The 21,239-nt window shown below is 44.4% G+C and overlaps 1 protein-coding gene across 1 annotated transcript in view; it reads left to right on the top strand.

The window, feature by feature from the left end:
- The first annotated feature begins 3,019 nt into the window (after window positions 1-3,019).
- Window positions 3,020-21,239, top strand: part of SYNPR (synaptoporin) — a 173,285-nt gene continuing 155,065 nt past the window's right edge. Inside the window, exons 1-2 of the mRNA XM_039546049.1 lie at window positions 3,020-3,144; window positions 4,834-4,899. Coding sequence (XP_039401983.1) covers window positions 3,109-3,144; window positions 4,834-4,899 — 102 coding nt within the window. The 5' untranslated portion in view covers window positions 3,020-3,108. The remainder of the gene's footprint in view (window positions 3,145-4,833; window positions 4,900-21,239) is intronic.

Here is a 21,239-nt window from a genome sequence, read left to right as displayed (position 1 = left end):
AGGGAGATGTTGCCACTTCTGGGGAGTTGTGTGGAGCCAGATAGGGAGCCTGCCGGCCCCACGCCAACCGAATGCCTAGCAACCCTACAATATCGAGACAAATGGCGTCTCGTGGTTCTTAAGTTGGTATGTTTAACTCTCAAACCTCTAATATTAGCAATTCTGCCATTTTAATTTAGCCTTGATTTCTTAGTCAAAGAAAGAACAGAGATAAGAAAACAATAATGACCCGATTGTGATTTTTCACACCTAGGATAACTGCAAGCTGGCATTGACACTTTTCTTACTACCCTGTCCTGTGAAGGAGCAAACAAGTGTATTGGTTGGATGAGAAAGGTGGAGCAGGAGAATTTTTGTCCCTGTATTGTGAATGTAATCTCGGAGATGGTGTTGATGACCCGGTGAAAGAGGTTTCAACCCTCTGAAACATTATTTTAACCTTTTTAGTCTCTCTACCATTCATCACAAAGATTTATAATTGCACCTTTTCTGCATTTCTTTTGGGCAATGCTTACCAAGCACAGTCATACAGGTGTGAAGACACAGTGGAATATAATTTAGCACCTAATTTTAGTCTCTAGATTCTTACTCTCCCCTTCAGAGTTTCCAATTGCAGACCTAGCACATTTGCTTGTTTGAACACAGGTTTGAGAATTTTTTTATGTAGTATCAAAAGACTTGGGTCTTTGTTTCTTGAATTTGAGATGTCATTAGTAGAGTAAGATTTAGATTGGGAGCTTCAAAACCAGTGAGACATTTCTACTGCTAAGATTTTGTCTAAGGTTTTGTGTGCAAAGAGAGCAGCTGTGAAAGCCAAAAAAAGCATTTGTGTTTCAATATGACAGAACATGCCAACATCCGTCTGGAAGACTCAATAAAGGATAGAGCAGATACTGATCCAAAACCAAACTGGTCCATTGGTGCCATGTTCATCTGAGCATTTCCATTCAAAGAGAGATCTGACCATGAACAGGCTCCGTGTTGAAATAGCATCAAATGATCACGAACCACAAATGCCATTAGGTCATAAGGGAAGAAAATTAAAAAAAGAAAAAGACAAAGGCACTTGCATATGTAAATCAAAACGCAAGCATAAAAACTTAAAAAGCAGGAAGCAAAATAATCCTTTGTTTCTTCAAGATGGCCCAGCTTTTTTTTCAATGTGCCTTGTACAATCTCTGAAAACTGTAGCCAAGTGTACTGCTAATAATTTACAGGAGTGTCTGTTAAGGGTGGGATCTGCAAGAGGCTAAGGAAGGTAGGTGTCTGAATCCCACTGATGGTCAATGGGAGTTGGCCACTTAACTCCCTCCTTTGAAAATCCCAGCCTAAATAACCCAGGTCAAATTGTGATTGTGAGAAATCTTTCCGTATCCATCATAGGTTTATCCTGATTTTCAACCGTCTCTCTGTTAAACATTTCAGTATTATTTTTATCCTTCATTTTTGGAATTACATAAACCTATATCGATTCAACAAATCTCCAATTTAAAAACTACTCTCTATTAAAACTACTCTATTAAAGGAAAGGTACCATGAAAGCTACTCTAAAGACTAAGTAATTAGAATGGAAATCTAAGAACTAGCAGTCTGGCAGTCATTTATATTAGTGCAAACTAAGTACAAATCTTCAGATGACATCTGAGGTATTATCTAGGCTACGGTCCCAGGATGGAATTGGAAACCTCTGAAGGAAGAAGGACAACATGCTAGCTCTTTACATACAGTGGCCCAGCCCCTATTTCTTTGTCAGGTCTGTGGCAAGGCTCCTCTTGTTAATCTGCCAAAGCACCTCCACACTGGCCTGGAGAGACAATGGCTAGGAGTCAGAGGATAACTTGCATCTCTTTGTGCATTCATTCCTTTGCAGCTATACTGAGACTACCAACAATGAATAATAAGGTAATAATTGGAGATATACCAATCTCCTAGGACTGGAAGGGACCTTGAAAGGTCATTGAGTCCAGCCCCCTGCCTTCACTAGCAGAACCAATTTTTGCCCCAGATCCCTAAGTAGCCTCCTCAAAGATTGAACTCACAACCCTGGGTTTAGCAGGCCAATGCTCAAACCACTGAGCTATCCCTCCCCCCATAATATCATGTGGTGATGGTGTGTTTTGGCTTAAGACCACTAATTCATTTCACCTATGCCACCAAACAGCCCTCATATGATGTCTGATCACTAGAGCCAGTCAAAAATGCTATATATTTTTCATTAAAATTTTTGAATGGAAAAAAAATTCAGTGGATTTTTCAGTTTTGTTATTAAAAGAAAACTAAAATCTTTTTCAGTTTTTAACCTCTCACACTCATGCGCTCTATCCCCCTTTTTGTGTGTGTGTGTGTTTCTTTAAAAGTTTTATTTGGATAAAAGTTATTTTGCATTTGAAAAAAAAAGTTTTGGTGAATTAATTTTTCCACCTCTGTTGATCTGGATCAGATATAAATTGAAGACCTTTGGATGAAAGACTGTGTGTAAAATTACCATTAAGCTCTGACCAATTCAGTTCCCCCTAAACTGTTCTTGATTCGTAGACTTTCCAAAATCATATTTTAAATGCAGTTTCTGTATTTTCTTTTTACAGCTCTAGGCTGAAAAAGGCTAACCAAATTACTGATTTAAACTTTTGTATATGATTCGTTCCTTATGTGGAGTAACAGCTTCAGGTATTTAAAAAAATGAAAATGTTTGGAAATGTACTTAAGGCCCAGATGGAGCAAACACTGAATGTGCTTAACTCTATCATTTGTACTGGGACAATTTGTGGTAGTAAAATAAAGCATGTGCATAAATGTTCGCTGGATTGGGGCCTAAACCTGGAAATTCTAGCTGCAGAGCATGTGCAGTTGTTATGTAACAGGATGCTTCGCCCCCACCCCTGCCCCATCTTCTCTTCATCCTTCACTTCAGCAGGACATAATTCCATCACAAAGTTCCCATTGTGATGTTTTCATGTCAAAAGAAAATGAAACTCTGTCAGTGTGAGAGGATGATGTAAATGAGGAAAGACAAACGGGAAATGCTCTCAAGGCGAGGCTATGGCAATGATATAGTATTAAGAATATGTCAGGAAATGATGCCAAACCCATTGTTCTGCTGCCAAGGAAATGTTACAAAAATGCCAATATGGGTCTCTGAAACTGGTAGGATGGCATAACAATTCTGTTGCCACCTACATTTATGTTTCACAGGGTCTAATGCAGAATGTGTTAAGGGGTGGGGAATTATCTTGTCTTACTTTTTAAATGTCAGATTGTGCGTTACGGGAGCAGGTTGGTTGCAGATTTTTAACACCGATGGATAGAAATAGTGGAACGATGCTAAGATCTGGAAACATTTTTTCTTGAAATTTTTCCACGCAAGGAAATAATTTTCAGACTTTCTGGCAAAACTCACGGAGAGTGGTTGTTTTCACTTTGCTTTTCCTCTCCTTTTCCCCTACCTCCCCCTCCTCCTTTTACTTTCCCCTTCCTTCACCTTTTCTCCTTTTGCAAGTAAAAATGCATGTCCAGTGATGGGGGGGGGGACTGAAGGAGGAGGAAAAACAATTGAAGAAGCCCCCTCCTGCACGCAAACTCCCTCCCAGAGCCCACACCCCAACAACCTGCCCCAGCCCAAAGCCTGCACCCAAACTCCTTCCCAGAGCCTGCACTCCTTCTGCACCCAAACTTCCTCCTAGAGCCTTAGGCAGGTGTGTGTGTGTGTGGGGGGGGGGAGCATTGACCCGTTCTGGGCACCACCAAAAATTATACAAGCCTGTCACCTCTGAATGGCAGCTGGTCCCCGGCACCTCATCCCCTCATGCTCCCCTTAGCCACTCTCAGCCCTGCGGGGGCCTTTCCCTCCACCCTGCAGCAGGCTATATAACCCAACACCTTCCCATCCCAAACTCTCATCCCCACCCCGGCTTCCTTGCTCCTCAGCTCATCTCCTTCACCCTCTGAGCCCCATGTCCACTGACACCCCACATCTCATGTCCTGGCTGCCCCTGGTCCTCCCAAGGTCAGTTCTTCACTCCTTGACCTCCTTGCCCCTGCTCCCCCAATCTCTGCTCCTCACTCCCTGACCCCCCCAGTTCACCTCCTGGGTCTCCCTGCTTCTTACCCCCCCATCTCAGCTCCTGGGTCCCCCTGCTCCCCCAATCTCTGCTCCTCACTCCCTGACCCCCCATTTCACCTCCTGGCTCCCCCTGCTTCTTACCCCCCCATCTCAGCTCCCGGGTCCCCCTGCTTCCCCAATCTCTGCTCCTCACTCCTGACCCCCCATTTCACGTTCTGGGTCCCCCTGCTTCTCTCTGCTCCTCACCCCCCACCGCAGCTCCCGGGTCCCCTCCCGTTCAGCGCCCCCCCTCCAGCTGCTCGCCTCCCCCCCAGCTCCCCGCGCTGGCCCCGGGGCGCGCTAGGGCCTGTCCGGCGCTGTGCGCCCAGGGGCGCGGGCAGCGCGCACATGCCCGGGAAGGCGGAGCAGAGGCGCCCGGCCAGCCCCTCCCTTGCCTCCGCCCAGCGCTCTCGGCTGGCGTGTGCCACAGCCCGGCGTGTCTGTGTGGAGGGAGCGCAGCGCCCAGCTCCAGCCCCGGCTCCTGGGTGGCTTCTCCGGGCGCGCAGCGGCGCAGGCACCGCATCTCCAAGCGGCCTCTGCGCGCAGCGGCGCCTGGGCGCTTTGACGCGCTAGCCGGGCAGGGCGGTGAACTTTGGGGGTCGGGGGCGGAGGCGGCGGAGCAGCGATGGAGGCGGTGAACCAGGTACGGGGAGAGGGGGCTTGGGGCAGGGGCCCGGGCCGGGCTGGGTCTCGCTCTGCTCCATGATCCCGTCTCGTGTTTGCTTTCCCCCTAGCTCGCCTCCACGGGCACTTTCCGGGCGGTGAAGGAGCCGCTGGCTTTCCTGCGGGCGCTGGAATGGGTAAGTTGGAGGAGCCGGCCGGGGCTGGCTGCGCCGGGCTGGGGGCTGCCGCTGGCTCCCAAGTGCACCGAGAGGTCTGGAGCGGGCCAGGCGTTTGCTGGAGAAGCCCCTGCCGCGGGCGCAGTCCCCCCGTTTCCCCGGGGCTTGGGGAGGGAGAGACGTGCCCTGCTGGTGGGCTTGGTGCTCATCAGCTAGCTGCGATCCTGGCGCGCCGAGTGCTGCTGGGTTCTTCCAGGTCCCGGTGGGCTCCGGGCCATGTTGAAGGCGCCGTGGTCTGGCTGTATGCGCCGAAGCCCTTCTGTCTTTGGGGGGGTGGGGGGCACAGCCTGGATCGCCTCCCCCAGCCACGCTGGAGTCGGAGGGTGGCGGCAGAGACTTCCCCAAAGTGTAAACACAGAACAGGCGGCTGGGGGCACATGGTCCCGCTCGCAGCAAGCTAAAGAAATGGGTAGCAATGGACCAGGGAAGATGGGAAGGAGACCTGGAAATGGGGGAGACAGCAAGGCGGGGGGAAGGAAATAGGGGCTGGGCTGGGGTAGCGCCCACCATCCCAGCCAGCTTCCCCCTGCCACCCTAGCTGCAAAGTTCTTTGGATTTCTAGCTCCCTCCCGTTTGGTTGGCTCCCCTCTTTGGCTGGTTCCCCCCAACCCCCCTCAGATCCTTGCGCGCAGATAGGAGAGGAGGGAGAATTGTGTTGTTTTTTTCCATTCTCCATTAAAAAAATCCTTATTATGCATTTAGCAAATTTGTCTCTGGCTGAGCTGCAGTGCAAAGGAGGCAAATCATGGGTTAGCGGCCACGGTTTCTCTGATCCTTATTCAGAGTGAAATCTGCAGGTCAAATGACACCCATTGCCAGTAGGTCTGAAGGAGGAGGAGAGACTGTCTGAAGGGAAAGTTCAGAGCATGTCATGTAGGATTAATCACATTCTCCTAAAGCTGAGTGGCTGGTAAATGATGTCAGATACATATATGTTTGTGTGTTTATACATGTGTGTGTAGATTAACACGTAGTGGGACATATTGATCTCGTTTGAAGAGGTATATTTTGCTGTTTCGTGCATTTTTATATTCAAATTGAAAATTCGATGTAGTGTTTCTGAGCCCAGCATTTGAATGTGCTGTAAGAATATGTATTCAGATTGCTCTGTGCTGCTTGGAGGCATTCTCTGCGACGATTCTCCAGAGGCACTGTGCTCTTGTATGTTTGTGTCTGTAACAGCCATGCTGGGCATTAGTGCTCCTGCAATTCTGGGGCACTTTGAACATCAGATTTTGTATGGCAGGGTCAGGGTCAGTTTGTTAGCAGGGTCTGGGCACCTGTGAAATTTTTAAGGCGAGGGTGTTTTCTCTTGCCGAATGGATATTAAATGTAATGGGCAGTTGTGTGTCCCTGTTATAATGTCACTCCTGGCCCCGTTTTTTATATGGATAATTTAGGCCAGCCAGGGGATAAACAATGGAAAGCTTTTGGTGCTTTCAACTATTACGACCTATTTTAAAAGCTTATTGTAGTTGTGAACTGGAAACATTAGTAGCTAAGCTATTTGTCAAACTTATAGATTCCCTAGTGATATTGACCAAAATGTCCCTCCTCTGATGGCTCTAGGGTGACCAGATAGCAACTGTGAAAAAACGGGATGGGGGTGGGGGGTAATGGGCGCCTATATAAGAAAAAGTCCCCAAAAATGGGTCTGTCCCTTTAAAAATGGGATATCTGGTCACCCTACATGACTGTCTAGGGCCTGTGGGAAATGAGTTGGGGGTCTTAGTCCATTTCCTTCTGGACAATATACACGTGATGACCAAGGCAACCATAGCACCCTGGGCTCCTAAACCTGCCCCCCTTTCTTGGCTGTCTCAGTAAAGATCCCAAGCAAGGACCAACGCGGCCTAGAAAATGGGCCTCCCAGCATCGCGAGGTGGTTCCTCAGTCCATGAGGTTCTTTGGACAGTGAGCGGAAGCCTGCCCTGCTGCTTTCAGTGCTGTATTTGTGCCGTGACTAAATAGTGGACTTCATTCTGTAGCGCAAACCAGCCAGCACTAACATATCACAGCAAGCTCCTGTGGTTGTGGGTGACATGCAAAACAAGGGTGTGGAGCTCTTTGCCTCGTACCCTGTATACTTGCCAGCCTCTGAGTGTTCTAGAGAGACATCTCTTGACCCCATTGGATTACAGGAGCTTTATGCTTTGAGAGAGAGTGGGCAAACTAACTATTTTGCTAGCATGTTAGAGGGGCTGGGAAATAACCGTTCATTCTAAATAGATGTTTGTGAAACTAAAAGTGCTGTTCGGTACCTGATGTCTAAAAGAGTGTGGAAGATTTAAAAAACCTTTCAGATGACCCATTTTTCTGCTTTTCCCAGTTTGCCTTTTTTCTCCCCCAATCTTTTCCCTCCTCTCTTCATCTCCCCTTGCAGTCCTTTCTCCCTGCTCTCCTAGTACATCTGCATTCTCTTTTTTTCTCCCTCTTTTCTGAATGTTCATTTGTTCAGCACTTAAATTTTAAAAAAAACCAAGCACTCCTGCAGATTCTGTGGCAGCTCTCAAATTCCACAGCGGCTAAGCAGCCTTTGGTGCACTTGATCAGAACAGTCAAATTACAGCGCTAATTGCTGGATTTACAGCTGTTTCATTTTGGGTGTTAAATGGCGTGTGAGTGATTTTTGTTTTATGCAAAAAATGCTGACCACAGAGGAATTCATCAAAGCGGCTCACATTGGTAGTGATGAGTTTTTCCGATCTTTATAGTCAGAACCTGTAAGGAGGCCTATCCAGTGTTGTGTGTTGGAGATTTGATAGTAGAATTGTAAGGCAATAAATTGAACTTGAAAGTTTTTTTTTTTTTTAAGATTTTAAAAGAAAATTTAAATAATTTTCTGGTGCCTTCTTTCTGCTCCTTTATGACGTATAAAGTAGGCCTAAACTTTTTCTCAGCAACCACAAAACGCCGTTTTTTTCCTGATTGTGTTTTTTTTTTTAACCTTAGCAATGTTAGGAAATGTTAAGTCTGTTCTTTCCTGGTTTTGCTAAATCAGATGTCTCAAAAGCGTGTGCTGCGCTTTCTCACCATTGAACTGAACGGGCACTTGGAATCTTAGCCACAAACATCCTTTTCTCCCAAAATGTTGCTCAGACTAGTCAAGTAGGTGTGTTTTTATTTAAAGAAATATTCTGAAAATAGAATTTTAAGCAGTCTGACTGGCAAATCACTCCCCTTGTCATTTGTTCCTCTTTTGTGATGTCATCATCCCACTAGTTTTCTAGTCACAAGGAGTGTTCCAGGAGAGACAACGTGAAAAAGTAGTAGAAAAATACCGAGATGGGGAAGAGTTCTTTATACATCATAAAGAAGCAAAAAAACCAAACTCCCTTTCTCCCCCATTTCCTCCTAAATATGTCCCACTCGAGTCAGAAATTGCATTTGTGCATATGATTTTTCTTAGCAGAAATGGTGTTCTTCACTTCCTGCTCTGAGTGGCTGTGTGGTGTTACTGTGGAATATTAAGCAGCTGCCATGTTTCATCTCAGAAGCATCTGCATTCTGGGGAAAGGGTTGGATTATTACAGCAAAGATGATAAAGACATGAATAACGTACTGAAAGAGGAAGTCAGTCCAGTCTATCTGTTCATAAAGAGCTTTGGGAATCCTTCAGCATGGACAGTGCTATAGGAACACCAGGTGTTATGTTTATTTACTGGGATGACTTTGTCTTGAGCTTACGGCAGGAAGAGGGAATTAAACACACTTGATGTTTAGAAACCAGCCTCTCTGTTTTACCATGTGAGGGATGGCAGTCAAAAGTTCAGATGAGCAAATTTTAAACATGGTGCAGTCTCACAGTTTGCAGTCACACATTTTCATATCTGTCAGTTAAGCCCCTAGATCAGGGATCTCAAACTCCAATCACCAGGAGGGCCACATGAGGACCAGAACATTGGCCCAAGGGCCGCATCACTGACACCTTTTCATATAAAGGTACAAAAGCCCCCTCCCCCACTCCTGGCTCCGCCCCACTCCACCCCTTCCATGAGGACCCGCCCCTACCCCACCTCTTCCCACCTCTTCCCTGCCCCCATTCCAACCCCTTCCCCAAAGTCCCCACCCCAACTCCACTCCTTCCCTGCCCCTATTCCTACCCCTTCCCCAAATCCCTGCCCCGCCTCTTCTCCGCCTCCTCCCCTGAGTGCGCGGCTCCCCACTCCTCCCCCTCCCTCCTGGAAAGTGCTAAGTGCTGCCAAACAGCTGTTTGGTGGCGGGAAGCGCCTGGAGGTAGGTAGAGGAGCAGGGATGCAGCACACTGGAGGGGGAGAGGAGCTTGGCGGCCGCAGGAAATAACTCCAGCCGCGTGTTTGATACCCCTGCCCTAGAGAGAATGGCTCATAGGCTAACTCATGATAATCAGTAACTGTATTTATTATAAATACTGATTGCAACAGAGCTTTTGGAAGGGCTAGCAAGCCGACAGACCCATTGCCACTGGAGAAGTAAGCACAGATATTTGTAAATCTAGGTCATCGGTGGAATGGGTTTAGAGTCACAACCGTGAAACTATGTCCACATCAAAAAAACACCACACAGCTGGGCAAAATTTAGCTTACATGCCAGTCTTTTCTAAGGAGAGGACACAGATCTTGAAAAGCAGGGCGTTAGCAGACGGATGCAGGAGAAACGTACCCAAAGTGTACTGATGCATGGCTTCTCTCTGTTTTCCAGTATCATCTTTTGATCACCACCAAACATGTAAAGAGAGAATGCTGTAAAAGGAAGCATTTTAAAAAGGGCTGATTTCTCTGGGTAACCATGCAGGTCTGTGTGTAATATATTTTTATTTATGTTTCTCATGTGCATCATCAGTGCTGCTTTGTAATCTCATTTCAAGCAAAATTATGGATTCAAGGGATTTAGAGACTAAATTGATTTAGGTCCAATAAAACAAAGATGAGAAAAGAGGTTTGCAAGAGTCTTTAAGCAATGGAGGTGGCTATTACTGCAAATACAGAACACTAACATTATAACAGATAACATTTACAGATCTATAATTCTTTGTGTAGTAAGATAATTAGAGTTTCACTGTCTGGATTTTATATATTTCATTTTTTTTTGAGTCAGTGTCAAAATGTTGGAAAGACTTATCTAAAAGCAGTTCTGTCTGCTATTCTTTTTTCCCTTTGTTGTTGTTAGAAACATTTGCATGAAAAGAGGATATTTGTTTCTTAAAGGATTCATCCGTTTCTGCTGCTTATTTCTCTCATTGCAAGCCTCAGCAGCCAGTTGTGATGTCAGAAACAGAGCATTGCAACTTCAGTTGAGAAATGGCTATCATACCTGTGTTTCTGCCAATAACAAACAAGTTAGGAGGCAAGGGAAAGCAGAATTCTCTCTAGATATAGATATAGACACATTTGCTCACACCCCTATATATGGGGCATGTGTATATACACACAAATATATGGCATTATTGTAGACAGAATTATTTGTAAATACAAGTTTTTTTTTAAAGTGCTTCTTAATGTTAGCCAAGTCTTGATGGATTTCTGCTTTTCTCTGCTTTTTGCTACAGCACATGCAAAAGTTCACCCTCAAATGTGACGTAACTTCTTGACATTTTCATAGTTCTATCTATAAAAAAAAGTATGAATCGAAGTATCATTTTTAATATCTACACCCAAACAGTGAAATTGCTGCAGGTTTAGGAGCCCAGGGTGCTATGGTTGCCTTGGTCATCACGTGTATATTGTTTTTGTTGTTTTTAAAGCCTATATAGTAAACTCAAGTCTGGAGAATCAAGTGTCATGGTGGCCTTGTCTACACTAGGCATGTTTCTGAGTTTTCCCACCAGTTCAGCTTCCCCAGCAAGGCCTGGTCTACACTGGGGGGGACGGAGGAGATTAAGCTAAGATACGCAACTTCAGCTACGAGAATAGCGTAGCTGAAGTCGATGTATCTTAGATCGGAATCACTTATTTTGCGTCCTCGCGGCGCTGGATCGACAGCTGCCGCTCCCCCGTCGACTTTGCTTCCGCCTCTCGCACTGCTGGAGTTCAGCAGTCGGCGGGAGAGTGATTGGGCATCGATTTATCACGTCTACACTACACGCGATAAATCGATCCCCGATAGATCCGTTGCTACCCGCCAATCTGGTGCGTAGTGTAGATGTACCCTAAGAGCCCTAGTGTAGAGAAGGTGCTAAGTACCTTCCTGATGTGAACAGGATATAGACAGCACCTGGCTACTTGGAGCCCATTCTACACTCATATGGTGACAACAGTGGGGCCATTTTTGCAAAAAAAAAAAAAAGCCTAGTGTAGATACTCCCCTAGTGTAAGCAGGTGCTGTTTTTACCAGGGAGTGACTATGTCATTTACATAAATCATAAGGCCAGATTTTCAAAAGTGCTCAGCATGTAAGTTCACCTCTCAACATTGTCACTGATGGGGTTCCATCAATGGTGAATTAATCGGTATTTTTACAGCATGTTAATTAGTGACAGAAAACCCTGCAATGTAAATCAGAATGGGTATGTATTTGTGACTTTAATCTGCCCGCACTGTAATGTTCTGAAAAATGATCACTAGGTGTTTTGGACGAGACAATGGGCATTTGGACATTAAAATGCTTAGTGAACCTAAAATAAAGTACAGGATTTATGAGTTCAGATAAACATTATATATGAGCATCTTTATTATATGTGGCTGAGATTTCCAAAGCTGCAAAGGGCAATTGGGCATCCAGTCTGCCCAATTTCTAGTGGGAATTGTGCATTCCACTTCCCAAGTCATCATCAGCACTCCATAGGTCAGCTGACTGGTCAGCCTGCAGGGCCGGGGCAAGGCCGCTTCTATCAGTCTGTCACGAGTCACATTTGCCTTGACTTTGTAGTCTTTTAACTATGCCTTGCAAACATTACATAGATCTATGATACGAAGTCAAAGCTCTTGACGGACTGGTAGCAACAGCCTTGCTTTTGCCTCAGTGACAGGGCATAAATTCAGATGGAGCTGTCCAGAGCGGAGTGCCAGTAAATATTTTCAACCCCCGTGGAGCTTTTATAGAATGCTGGGGGCAGGGGGATTGTGGGGGCCCCCGGGAAATACTCTGAGAATTTAAGCCCTGCTCAATGCTGTTCGTCAGTTGACCCATAGAGTGCTTTAGTCAAATTGTTTTGCTTGATATATGAAAGGACATCGGAGCTGAATGCTACCCAGTGTGTCCTGAAAAACCATCAGGAGAGATGGGCCTAGAAAAACATGTCACCCTGGATACTTTGGGTCGTGATGGTGAAGGTTAGCATCCGCTTTAATTAAGATATTTCTAGATAGCAAGTTATTCTACAGACTGTATTACAGACCCATCATTTTTCAAGCAGCCTCAAGCCATCCTTTACATTTCCCTGTGCGAGTTTGATTTCTGCCCTCCAATAAGGCAGATATCCAACCACCTGATCTGTGCAAAAGGGGAACTTACAAATGGAGGGCCTGTAATGGAAACTGTGTCAGACGGCCCACAGCACAGCATTGTTGAGTTCAGCAGGGCTACACATGGATTTGCCAGGGTTGATCCAAGTGCAAGATTGGGGCCAGGGCCGACCCTAGACCCAATGGCATCCCAAGCAAGGAGCATCATCAGCACCCCCTGCTCCATATGTTAAACTTCTGAATACCTTATTTTTTTATTGCATTTGTAGCCCATTTCACGACTTTGCATGATTTAAATGCATGATTTATCCCTGTCATATAAGACCATACATTTGCATGCTAGGATCTGTTAATCTGTATTTATTCATGCCAAGAAGTAATGGTATTTCTTTTATAGTGTTCCATAGATAGGGGTTCTATAGATATCTCTGGTGTCTCATTAAATATGTCCTTTATTAGCAGCTACTCACACTCTTCAAGTCTTAAAACACAAGTACACTTTCACAATTACACAATAAAACAAGGTTCATAATATATCAGCTGGGTTCTCACGTCGCTTCGTTCTTATATCTCACTGACTGACTGGTGATGCCCTTTGCCTTATATACCTGGGAGGGCTTGGCTGACAACATCCTAGCAGGCTCAAGGAAAATGTAGTTCTCAAAGTCTGGAAGGTTTTACAAGATTCTGCAAAGCCCCAGAACATTCTAGGAGGTTGGTGACAAACGAATCCGCATACGGAATACTGGAAACCTGTTACTTCCAACATTCCATTTTCCCTTTTGTCGCCAACAACAAAAATAGCAGTCGGAGCCCAGCACCCCTCAAGTCTGGCACCCAGGCAGTCGTCTGCCCCTAATTCTATCCCAGAAGAGGGATATTTGACCCTCATGCATTTAGAGCAGTGGTTTTAACGTTGCCTGGTGATACTTACGCTATGCTAGCAGCCAGATACTCCATTAGGAATTAGGCCCTGACTAAAGGTTGTGAAGCTGTGGCCCCTGCCCCACAGATCTGACACAGGCAGGAGCAGGGAGAGAGATGGAATAAACATGTGTCAAGTTGTCCATTAGTGGCTCAGAAGCAGGCGTACCAACCTCAGGGTAGACTGTTAAAAAGCAGGGCATAAACATTAAACTGGTGGTGAGTTCTACACTTAGATTTCACCAACCAATTATCAAGTGTAAATCCCTCACACACTATAACACACTATAAAGTGGTCACAGACAGTCGCCTGGGTACTCCGGTCTATTTTGCTACCCAGGTAAGCTTGTCTCTCTGAGAGCTGGTCCCTTTCACCAAAAGTCACAATACTATTCAGGGGCTTTTTATTCCTTCCCCGCTTCAGTTTCATGTTGCAAACTTAGCTGATGGGAAGAATTCACTTGCACTTCTCCTCTTCATGGGGCTGGGGGCACCCAGGGGGGAGAGCAATCAACAATGCCTTTTGTCCTCTGATGTTCAGCAATGGGTCTTCAGTGTTGGGCAGGACCTAATGCCTTCTGTTGGAAGCCAGCATTTCACACTAATTCATGCCCCTTTCCGGTCTGGTGATTTACACGGCTACAGAGGCTTACAATGCAAATGCTCAGCTATTACCTTGTAACATGGGATACAGATGTCATAAGTGAGATTAATGCAGGCAGCAACTTACAAAGCATTCAGTCGAGTCTAAACAATGAGCACGTTTTTATAATTCTAATACCTGTTTTAACAATACTTATACGCGGGTGAGCCAGACTCTTTCCAGCTATGTGTTTGTCAGTATCCACGTGAGGCATGGGGACCTTGGCATAAGCTGGCACCTCGTTTGCCAGTGTTACAATGTGCAGTTTTAAAAGTGAATATGAAACCATGTACAGTGTTTTAATAGACTTAGGTAAGTGTCACATGAGTCGCTGTGACCTCTAAGCATCATTAACTGGTTGATTTCTTATAGGCAGCAAGGCATAATGTCATGTTGACTGTAAAGCATTAAGGGTTCTCTCATAGTGTGCTTAAATGACTTGACAAAGGTCACAGGGTGAGTCACAGAGAAATCAGCCCTTTTTAAAATTCTAAAGTGAGCATGGACAAAATAGGTTTTATGGATTTCAAAGGGTTTTTTTTTTTGATGATGATTTGAACATAAATTGGAGGCATGTGATTTCTGGTCTGAATGGTTGTCTTGTGTTTAGTGTTTAATTAAAAAATTACGGTTGACAAGAGACAGTGGGATCAGTATTGATTTAATTCCTTCAGTAACTTTAAAATTAAAAATGTCTGGGTACAAATGCCTTTTCCCTTCAGTATTTGCTATATTATTTCATCTGTCTTGAGATGAGAACTTAAAGTGCTTTCACCAATAGAGAACATAGTTGTTTACTGTATGTCTCTCTGTCTTGAGATACAAAGTATTTGGAACTGTTTTTGATAGTGTTCATCAGACAGTCAACAGAAAAACGTATAATGAGAGGACCGAGACAAACAGTCTGCTAGATTTAGCTACATTCCTCTTTGCTTTTGTGGCTATAACCTGTAGGCAGCAACCATACCTAAGGAAATATTCAATCAAATAAAGACTAGGGAAGATCATCCTTTCCTGGTGATATGCTCTGCATCTAAAAAGAAATGCATCACAGCTGATAATAAGCATTTCTTTGAATAGCTAACTCCCTGCCTTGAATGACGGAACTAGCCAGACCATCTATAATAATGCCTCTTGTGACTCCTAATAACTTTATATAGAGAGCTGGTTGTGAATTTTTTGAGGGGGCATGTCAGGTTTGATGAATCTTCCATTAGGAAGGTTTCTCAGGTCCAGGATGAAGTATATTTGGGGGCGAGGGGAAGAGGGTTAGAACGCTCATCTGAGTCTCCCACATCTCAGTAAGGGCCATAACCACAGAGCCAAGAAACATGGCAGCACAAAATAGGAAACTCTTTGGAGTTATGTGGTCCCTGTTTGTTTCAGTAGGAGTTTGTCAATGAAACTGGTGAGATCTGTTTTTGGTGAGGCTTCTTTTTGATGGAAGAAAAGCTGGTATTATCACCGTGTGTGTGAACGTTCTAAGCATTCAGAATAGGGGCTGAGGAGAGAGGCTGATTAATGCTAAATGTTTATTATATATGCAAGTCAAGAGTCTGTGAAGGGAAGAGCAAAAATTATTTGACTTTCAATGAAGAGGCCTGGGGACGGAGAACTGTGTCATTAGACACACAACGGTAATATGTATCAGAAGGATTCTTGCCAATTTGTATCAGGGAGATGCTTCAGCCATTTCTTTCCTATAAATTGACATCTGAATAATTTCAGCCACTGGGTAAAAAGCCTTGCAAATTGACATCTGTGGGTGCAGATCCTGCACAAAGGGCTGAGGACGGCTGGGAAGTAAGAGCAAGCTGCTACCGTTACGATTTGAAACCCGAATTCTGGATCCCTGACTTGAAGGCCCTGGTAACTCTGGTTACGTTAACATGTTTTGTGCAGCGAGTCGCCTAGCAATCCAAGGAGAAGGCATCCATTTCCCCAGCCTCCGTATGTACATCTGCCAGAGAGAAAGGAATCCTCCAGTCACTTTTTGCTGAAGCAATCACGTGGTAGTACAGAAAGCATGTGATACTGGCCCAGGTACAGTACTGTGGGAATCCTAACATTTAGTTCCACACACATGCAAATTCAGTCTTTCCCCTTTTGCATTAGAGGCAGTTAAATGTCATAACAGGACAGTAAAGCAATACATAAAATAGTGCGCAGCCACCTTTCTATTTGGTCAGTCACATGACTTCTAAACAAGGGTGCATATAACTTGTATATTTTAATCTTCCGACAGCGTCTAAAATTACTGTAAAAAGTACCAAAGGTCCCACAACATGCTGTGTGGATGTGCTGCTTCTAAAGTGTCTTGTTAAGAATGGCATATGTATCGCAAATGTGACATAGTTGCTAAGGTGACGGCATGTTTTTATTTGGCAGAAACAAGAGTACTGAACATAGGCAAACTGTAAGTTGTTGCTTCATTTAATCTGCATTATTTACTCTTATGGCCATTGTGGGCACCATTTCATCAGCAGAAGCTTTTTCACATTCAGAAGATTTTACTTTCTTAATCAGAATGACCGGCACCTTCCCCGCTCACCTTCTTTAAGCAGGTGCTTATAGTGCGCATAATTATGGATTTTTCAGTGGCTCTAATTGTGATGCAAAATATTGTATTGTAGTAAGTTTGGCAATAGGATACTTTCAACTAAGGAAGTTTTTCCAAAGAAGTACCACACAGTATAAATAAAGAACTATAAGCTGTTTCTTCATTAGCAGACCATGGGTATCTGTGCATATTCAACTGAGCGTCTGATTTGTGTGCATGTATAACTTTCCTAATCCTAACTGGGTGTGTAATCTTTGGGTGGGCTAGAGTTCACTTCATTGCCCCCAAAACCCCAACTCCCATAGGAAAGTAGCTGGAGACTCAGAGTTCAGTCTCTAAGGATTTTCAGCAAGGATTGCACAGGGTCAACCTCCCCACATTCAAGTCCCAAAAGGAACTAAAGAAATGAATTCAATTAAATAACTTTATAAAATCTTATGATAAAGAAACAAATAATCTCATTTTCATAGCATAACATAGCTATTTTATAATCCACACACATTATCTTCACAGTTATACATAAACATAAAGAAAACAAATTAAAATCTGAACAGTTCAGTACCCACAGAAACACAGTGAGAAGAAACTGAGAGTTCCCCAAAGCTTCGGTTTAGTTCATCTAAGTCTCAGTTAGCGTCTTTGATCGCCAAATCTGTACAGTTTGCTGAGTCTAAAACAACATCTTCCCTCCACTTGCTTGTAGGAATCTTCAGCTGGAATCCATGCAGACTCGTCCTCTGCTGAAATCACTGCTAGCCAGTCACCTAACTGATTAACCAACCACTCAGTTAAGTGTATAGATTTAAAGAAAACCCTGCTGCAAAATGCTTCAGAGTTAGGGACACCCGCTGGCTTCCTGCTCCTGGGCTCAGCTTCTCCCAACTCACACAGGACACATGGCCCCCTGCAAAGCAGCTGCCCTGACTGCTCCCCCCATGGAGTCTGACCCCAGCAGCAGGGAATCTATTGGAGCAGACCCAAAACTACCACACCCAAATCCAGAAACTTCGGGATTTGGAGTGCTTAATCTGCCTAACAACAGTAAAAAAACAAAAAAAACAAAAAAAACCCAATGACCTAGACACAACTCACTCCTCACAATGGGTCTCTTGAGATATCTCCCTATTAGGCACATGGGTTACAGGTGCCTGTGCAAAGCCCAGTTTGAGCATGCGCTTGGAGGTTCATGCACACTAATGCACATAGATTTCCAAGACAGAGTTAAATAGTTGCACGCTTACATTGCTCAGAGTCCGTGCGGTCCATATTAAACAAATGGAAGTATAGCAAGTCCACCAGTGAGAAGGTGCTTATGGTATACAGGTGTAATGTCCAGTGTAATGTCCAGTGTATGTGAAAGGGGAATCAGGCCCCGTATCTCTAGAATGACATGGTGTTTAACCTGGAGCATTAGACCAAGGTGTGGGAGCAGAAATCTGTGGAACACAAAGCTCTCACTAGGTTCACGCACAGTTTCAGAAGACAGGATGTGTACACATCCAGAACCAATGTTCGAAATAAATCAGATATGATTGCCTGGTGAAACTTTTGGCCTGTCAACTTGATCTTTATTCCATGAGAAATACCAGAAAGTGCTGCAGACATTCAAGTAGAATAGTCATTTAGAAATACATGAAAGCACAGTATTGGAGAAAATTCCCCCAAAATTCCACAAAGAGAGGAATCCTGTCTAAAATCCTTGATCTTTTATACCCAGTAGGAAGATCTACAGTGGCACTTCAGTGGAGTTTTGATTAAAAAAAAAAATATATTGGTTATATTGTACGGGCGTTTTAGCTTCCTTTTCTGCTAATGTTAATGCTTTGCCTTAATGTAAAATTCCTTGGCTGATGCAAATCCACCATTTCTGTGGTTTGAAATTATAAAATGCAGCTCAGAACTTATACTGCTGTGCAGCAGTTGGATATCTGAATGGGACCCAGTATTTGGCTGTATGTATTTGTTACATATTGATTGTTTCCATCATCCTTTTTTATTGCCATAAGGAGTTAAGCAAGCATGTGATTCCTGAGTCACACCCTGGATGTAGGAGAGTTCATGGGAGCAGCATCTCTGAGCTGGGATGCAGCAGGAATTACCTTGTACTATGGAAAGCCATATCAGAAGATTTGCCAGACGTCTTCACCTTGTCTTTTCCTTTCTGGGCTCAGTCAGCTTTGTGCCAGGTATTAACAACTATATGTAAAAAGCTGCTCACTGGGTGTTCTTGATGCCTTCTGCTGGCACCTTATCTATTGCCTAACTATTGACATCTATACAGGTATCTCTTTTTGTTGTGCACTCTCGTAATGCCTGGGGGGACAGAAGGGGTGAGTAACCTGGCTTGAGGTGGGCTTTGTGGAGTCTGCATCCTGACAGAATCAAGGCCCATAGAATGTAGCTTGCTGCAACTCAAAATAAATAGCACAGAAGTGTATTAAGCTTCCTTGCCAATCCACTAGTTAATTAGCTTGTGTTATGCCTCCTGAAAAACCAATCAGGCAATCTTCATCGCAGGTATTTTCTTGTGACTGTAGGTGGCTCATGGCTGACAGATGGCACCTATTATTGCCCCGCTAATGATGCTACTGTGCTCAGAGTCCGAGTTGTAATACTCCAGGAAACGTCTTGTGCTTGATGTTCCTATATGGCCAACAAACTTAGTGTTTCCAGGAACTCTGGACTCCAAGCACAGCCCCTCCCGGTCTGACATTTGTCAGTGGTAGTGAAACTGCATGTGGGGTGTGCAATAAGTCGGATGGTAAGAAGCAGCAGTTGTTCTAGCTGCAGGCACTAAATATTGTGCTTTTTTACTCCCCTGCATGAGACAGGTTTACAGCTCCTTGGCTGAAAGGTGAACAGCAAATGAACATCTTTAGTATGCCCTTCTCTGCTCCTTTACAGTGCAGAAAGTTGGACTCAAAAGTTTTTTTCAAAAGTTTATTTCCCCCTTTTTTTTAACCTTAGAACTATCTGCAATATTAAGTCCCGATTTCCTTGTTTTCACTAAAGAAGAAAAGAAACGGAGTGGGATGGTTTTATCTATCTGGACTGAAACTGGAGGAGCCACTGCGCTCTCCGCCCCCAAAATGAGCCTGGGGGATTCTGAATCTTTCAGAGAGAGTTTTTCTCCCAACTGTTGGGGAATTGGAGGTGATGAGGTTTCTAATTAAAATACACATTCAAAACAATGGGCTCCAAACAGTCTGACTGAACAACTTCTCCGTTCTCAGAGGAGGACTGGGATAGTTGGGGCTCAGGCTTCAGTCTGTGGTGTCATATTGTGGTGTTGCACTAACAGAATGTGGGTTTCTTTCTGTCTCCTCTATTGGCTAGTTCACATCAGAGGTCTGTGCATGTGCTAGTGCTTCTACTGCAGGGAGTTTGTTCTTTAACTTAAGTGGCGGAGGCTCATACTTCTGGTTCTGAAGGTGCTGGGTTCAACCTCCCCTGTCAGTCTGGAGAAGTTACTTTATGTTGTCCTAGTCCCTCCTACCTGCCAAAGCATCCTCTTGCAAAAATAAAACACGGCAATCAAGCTTTGATGTTTTGAATATTAAAAAAATGGAGAAAGTAAAATTACAAAATAAAAAAGTTGGTTTGTATGTGACAGATGCCTTGTTATCTGTGCCCAGGGATTGACCCAGGGCCCTCTGCAGCAACACACATCAACTTCTACAGCTAGAGTTTAAGAAGCAGCCTCTGTACATGGGAGTTATAACACGCACATCTGTGTGTTGGGCACTGAAAGGGTATGTGACTCACTTTGACTTGTTGGTTACAAGTGCTTTTATATTAGGGTGACCAGATGTCCCGATTTTATAGGGACAGTCCCAATTTTTGGGGCGTTTTCTTATATAGGCTCCTATTACCCCCCATCCCATCCCGATTTTTCACACTTGCTGTCTGGTCACCCTATTTTATATAGTGCTTTATTCATCTTTAGGTTTTTAAAATGCTTCACAAAGGGCAGAAGGTATCATTATCCCATTATTGTCTGCAGTGCTGCGGGAGCTGTATTGGTCCCAGGATAATAGAGAGACAAAGGTGGGTGAGGTAATATCTTTTACTAGACCAACTTCTGTTGGTGAGAGACACAAGCTTTCGAGCTTGTCTGAAGAAGAGCTGTTTGTAAGCTCGAAAACTTGTCTCATCAACAGAAGTTGGTCCAGTAAAAGATGTTACCTCCCCCACCTTATCTCTCTATTGTCCCCATTATACAGCTGGAGAAACTGAATGATAGAGACACAATTGACTAGCCCAAGATCAGACAGTAGGTCGGTGGCAGAGTAGGGAAGTGTCTAGTGGACTCTGCATCATAAATAAACACAAAAAGAGCACAAATCACTTTTTTTTTTGCTTTGTAATTCATCTTCAGCCAGTTTTAGCCATTAGATGTAGTTTGCATCTGCCATAAATCCATGACTCTCCACCAGCGTTTCTTCTTCTCTTCACCAGCAGCACAATGGTTACAGTTGATTCGTGCTGTTTGTTCTTTTGCCTTTGTCTTATTGTTCACTTTAATGAAACTCTGCACTGGACTTAGGGTGGTCTCTCGAACACAGACAACATTCTGGATAAGGCTCTGATGTGACAGTAAAGGCTGTGCCGGGCCAGGGCTGTAATGTGTGAAAGTGATTTTATCACAATTATTCAAACTTCTAAGTGAAGAAATGCTTCCTCAGGGCGTTGCTTCCCTCACCAACAGCTGGCATAACACGCCCGGGGTGCAAGCAAGAGCAGCTTGTGCAGGGAACCTTGACACTCCATGACCCCTCCCCACGCTCTGTAA

This window comes from Mauremys reevesii, linkage group 7 (genome assembly GCF_016161935.1).
Source record: "Mauremys reevesii isolate NIE-2019 linkage group 7, ASM1616193v1, whole genome shotgun sequence".
Lineage (NCBI taxonomy): Eukaryota > Metazoa > Chordata > Testudines > Geoemydidae > Mauremys > Mauremys reevesii.
This window is presented reverse-complemented; position numbering and strand designations above follow the sequence as displayed.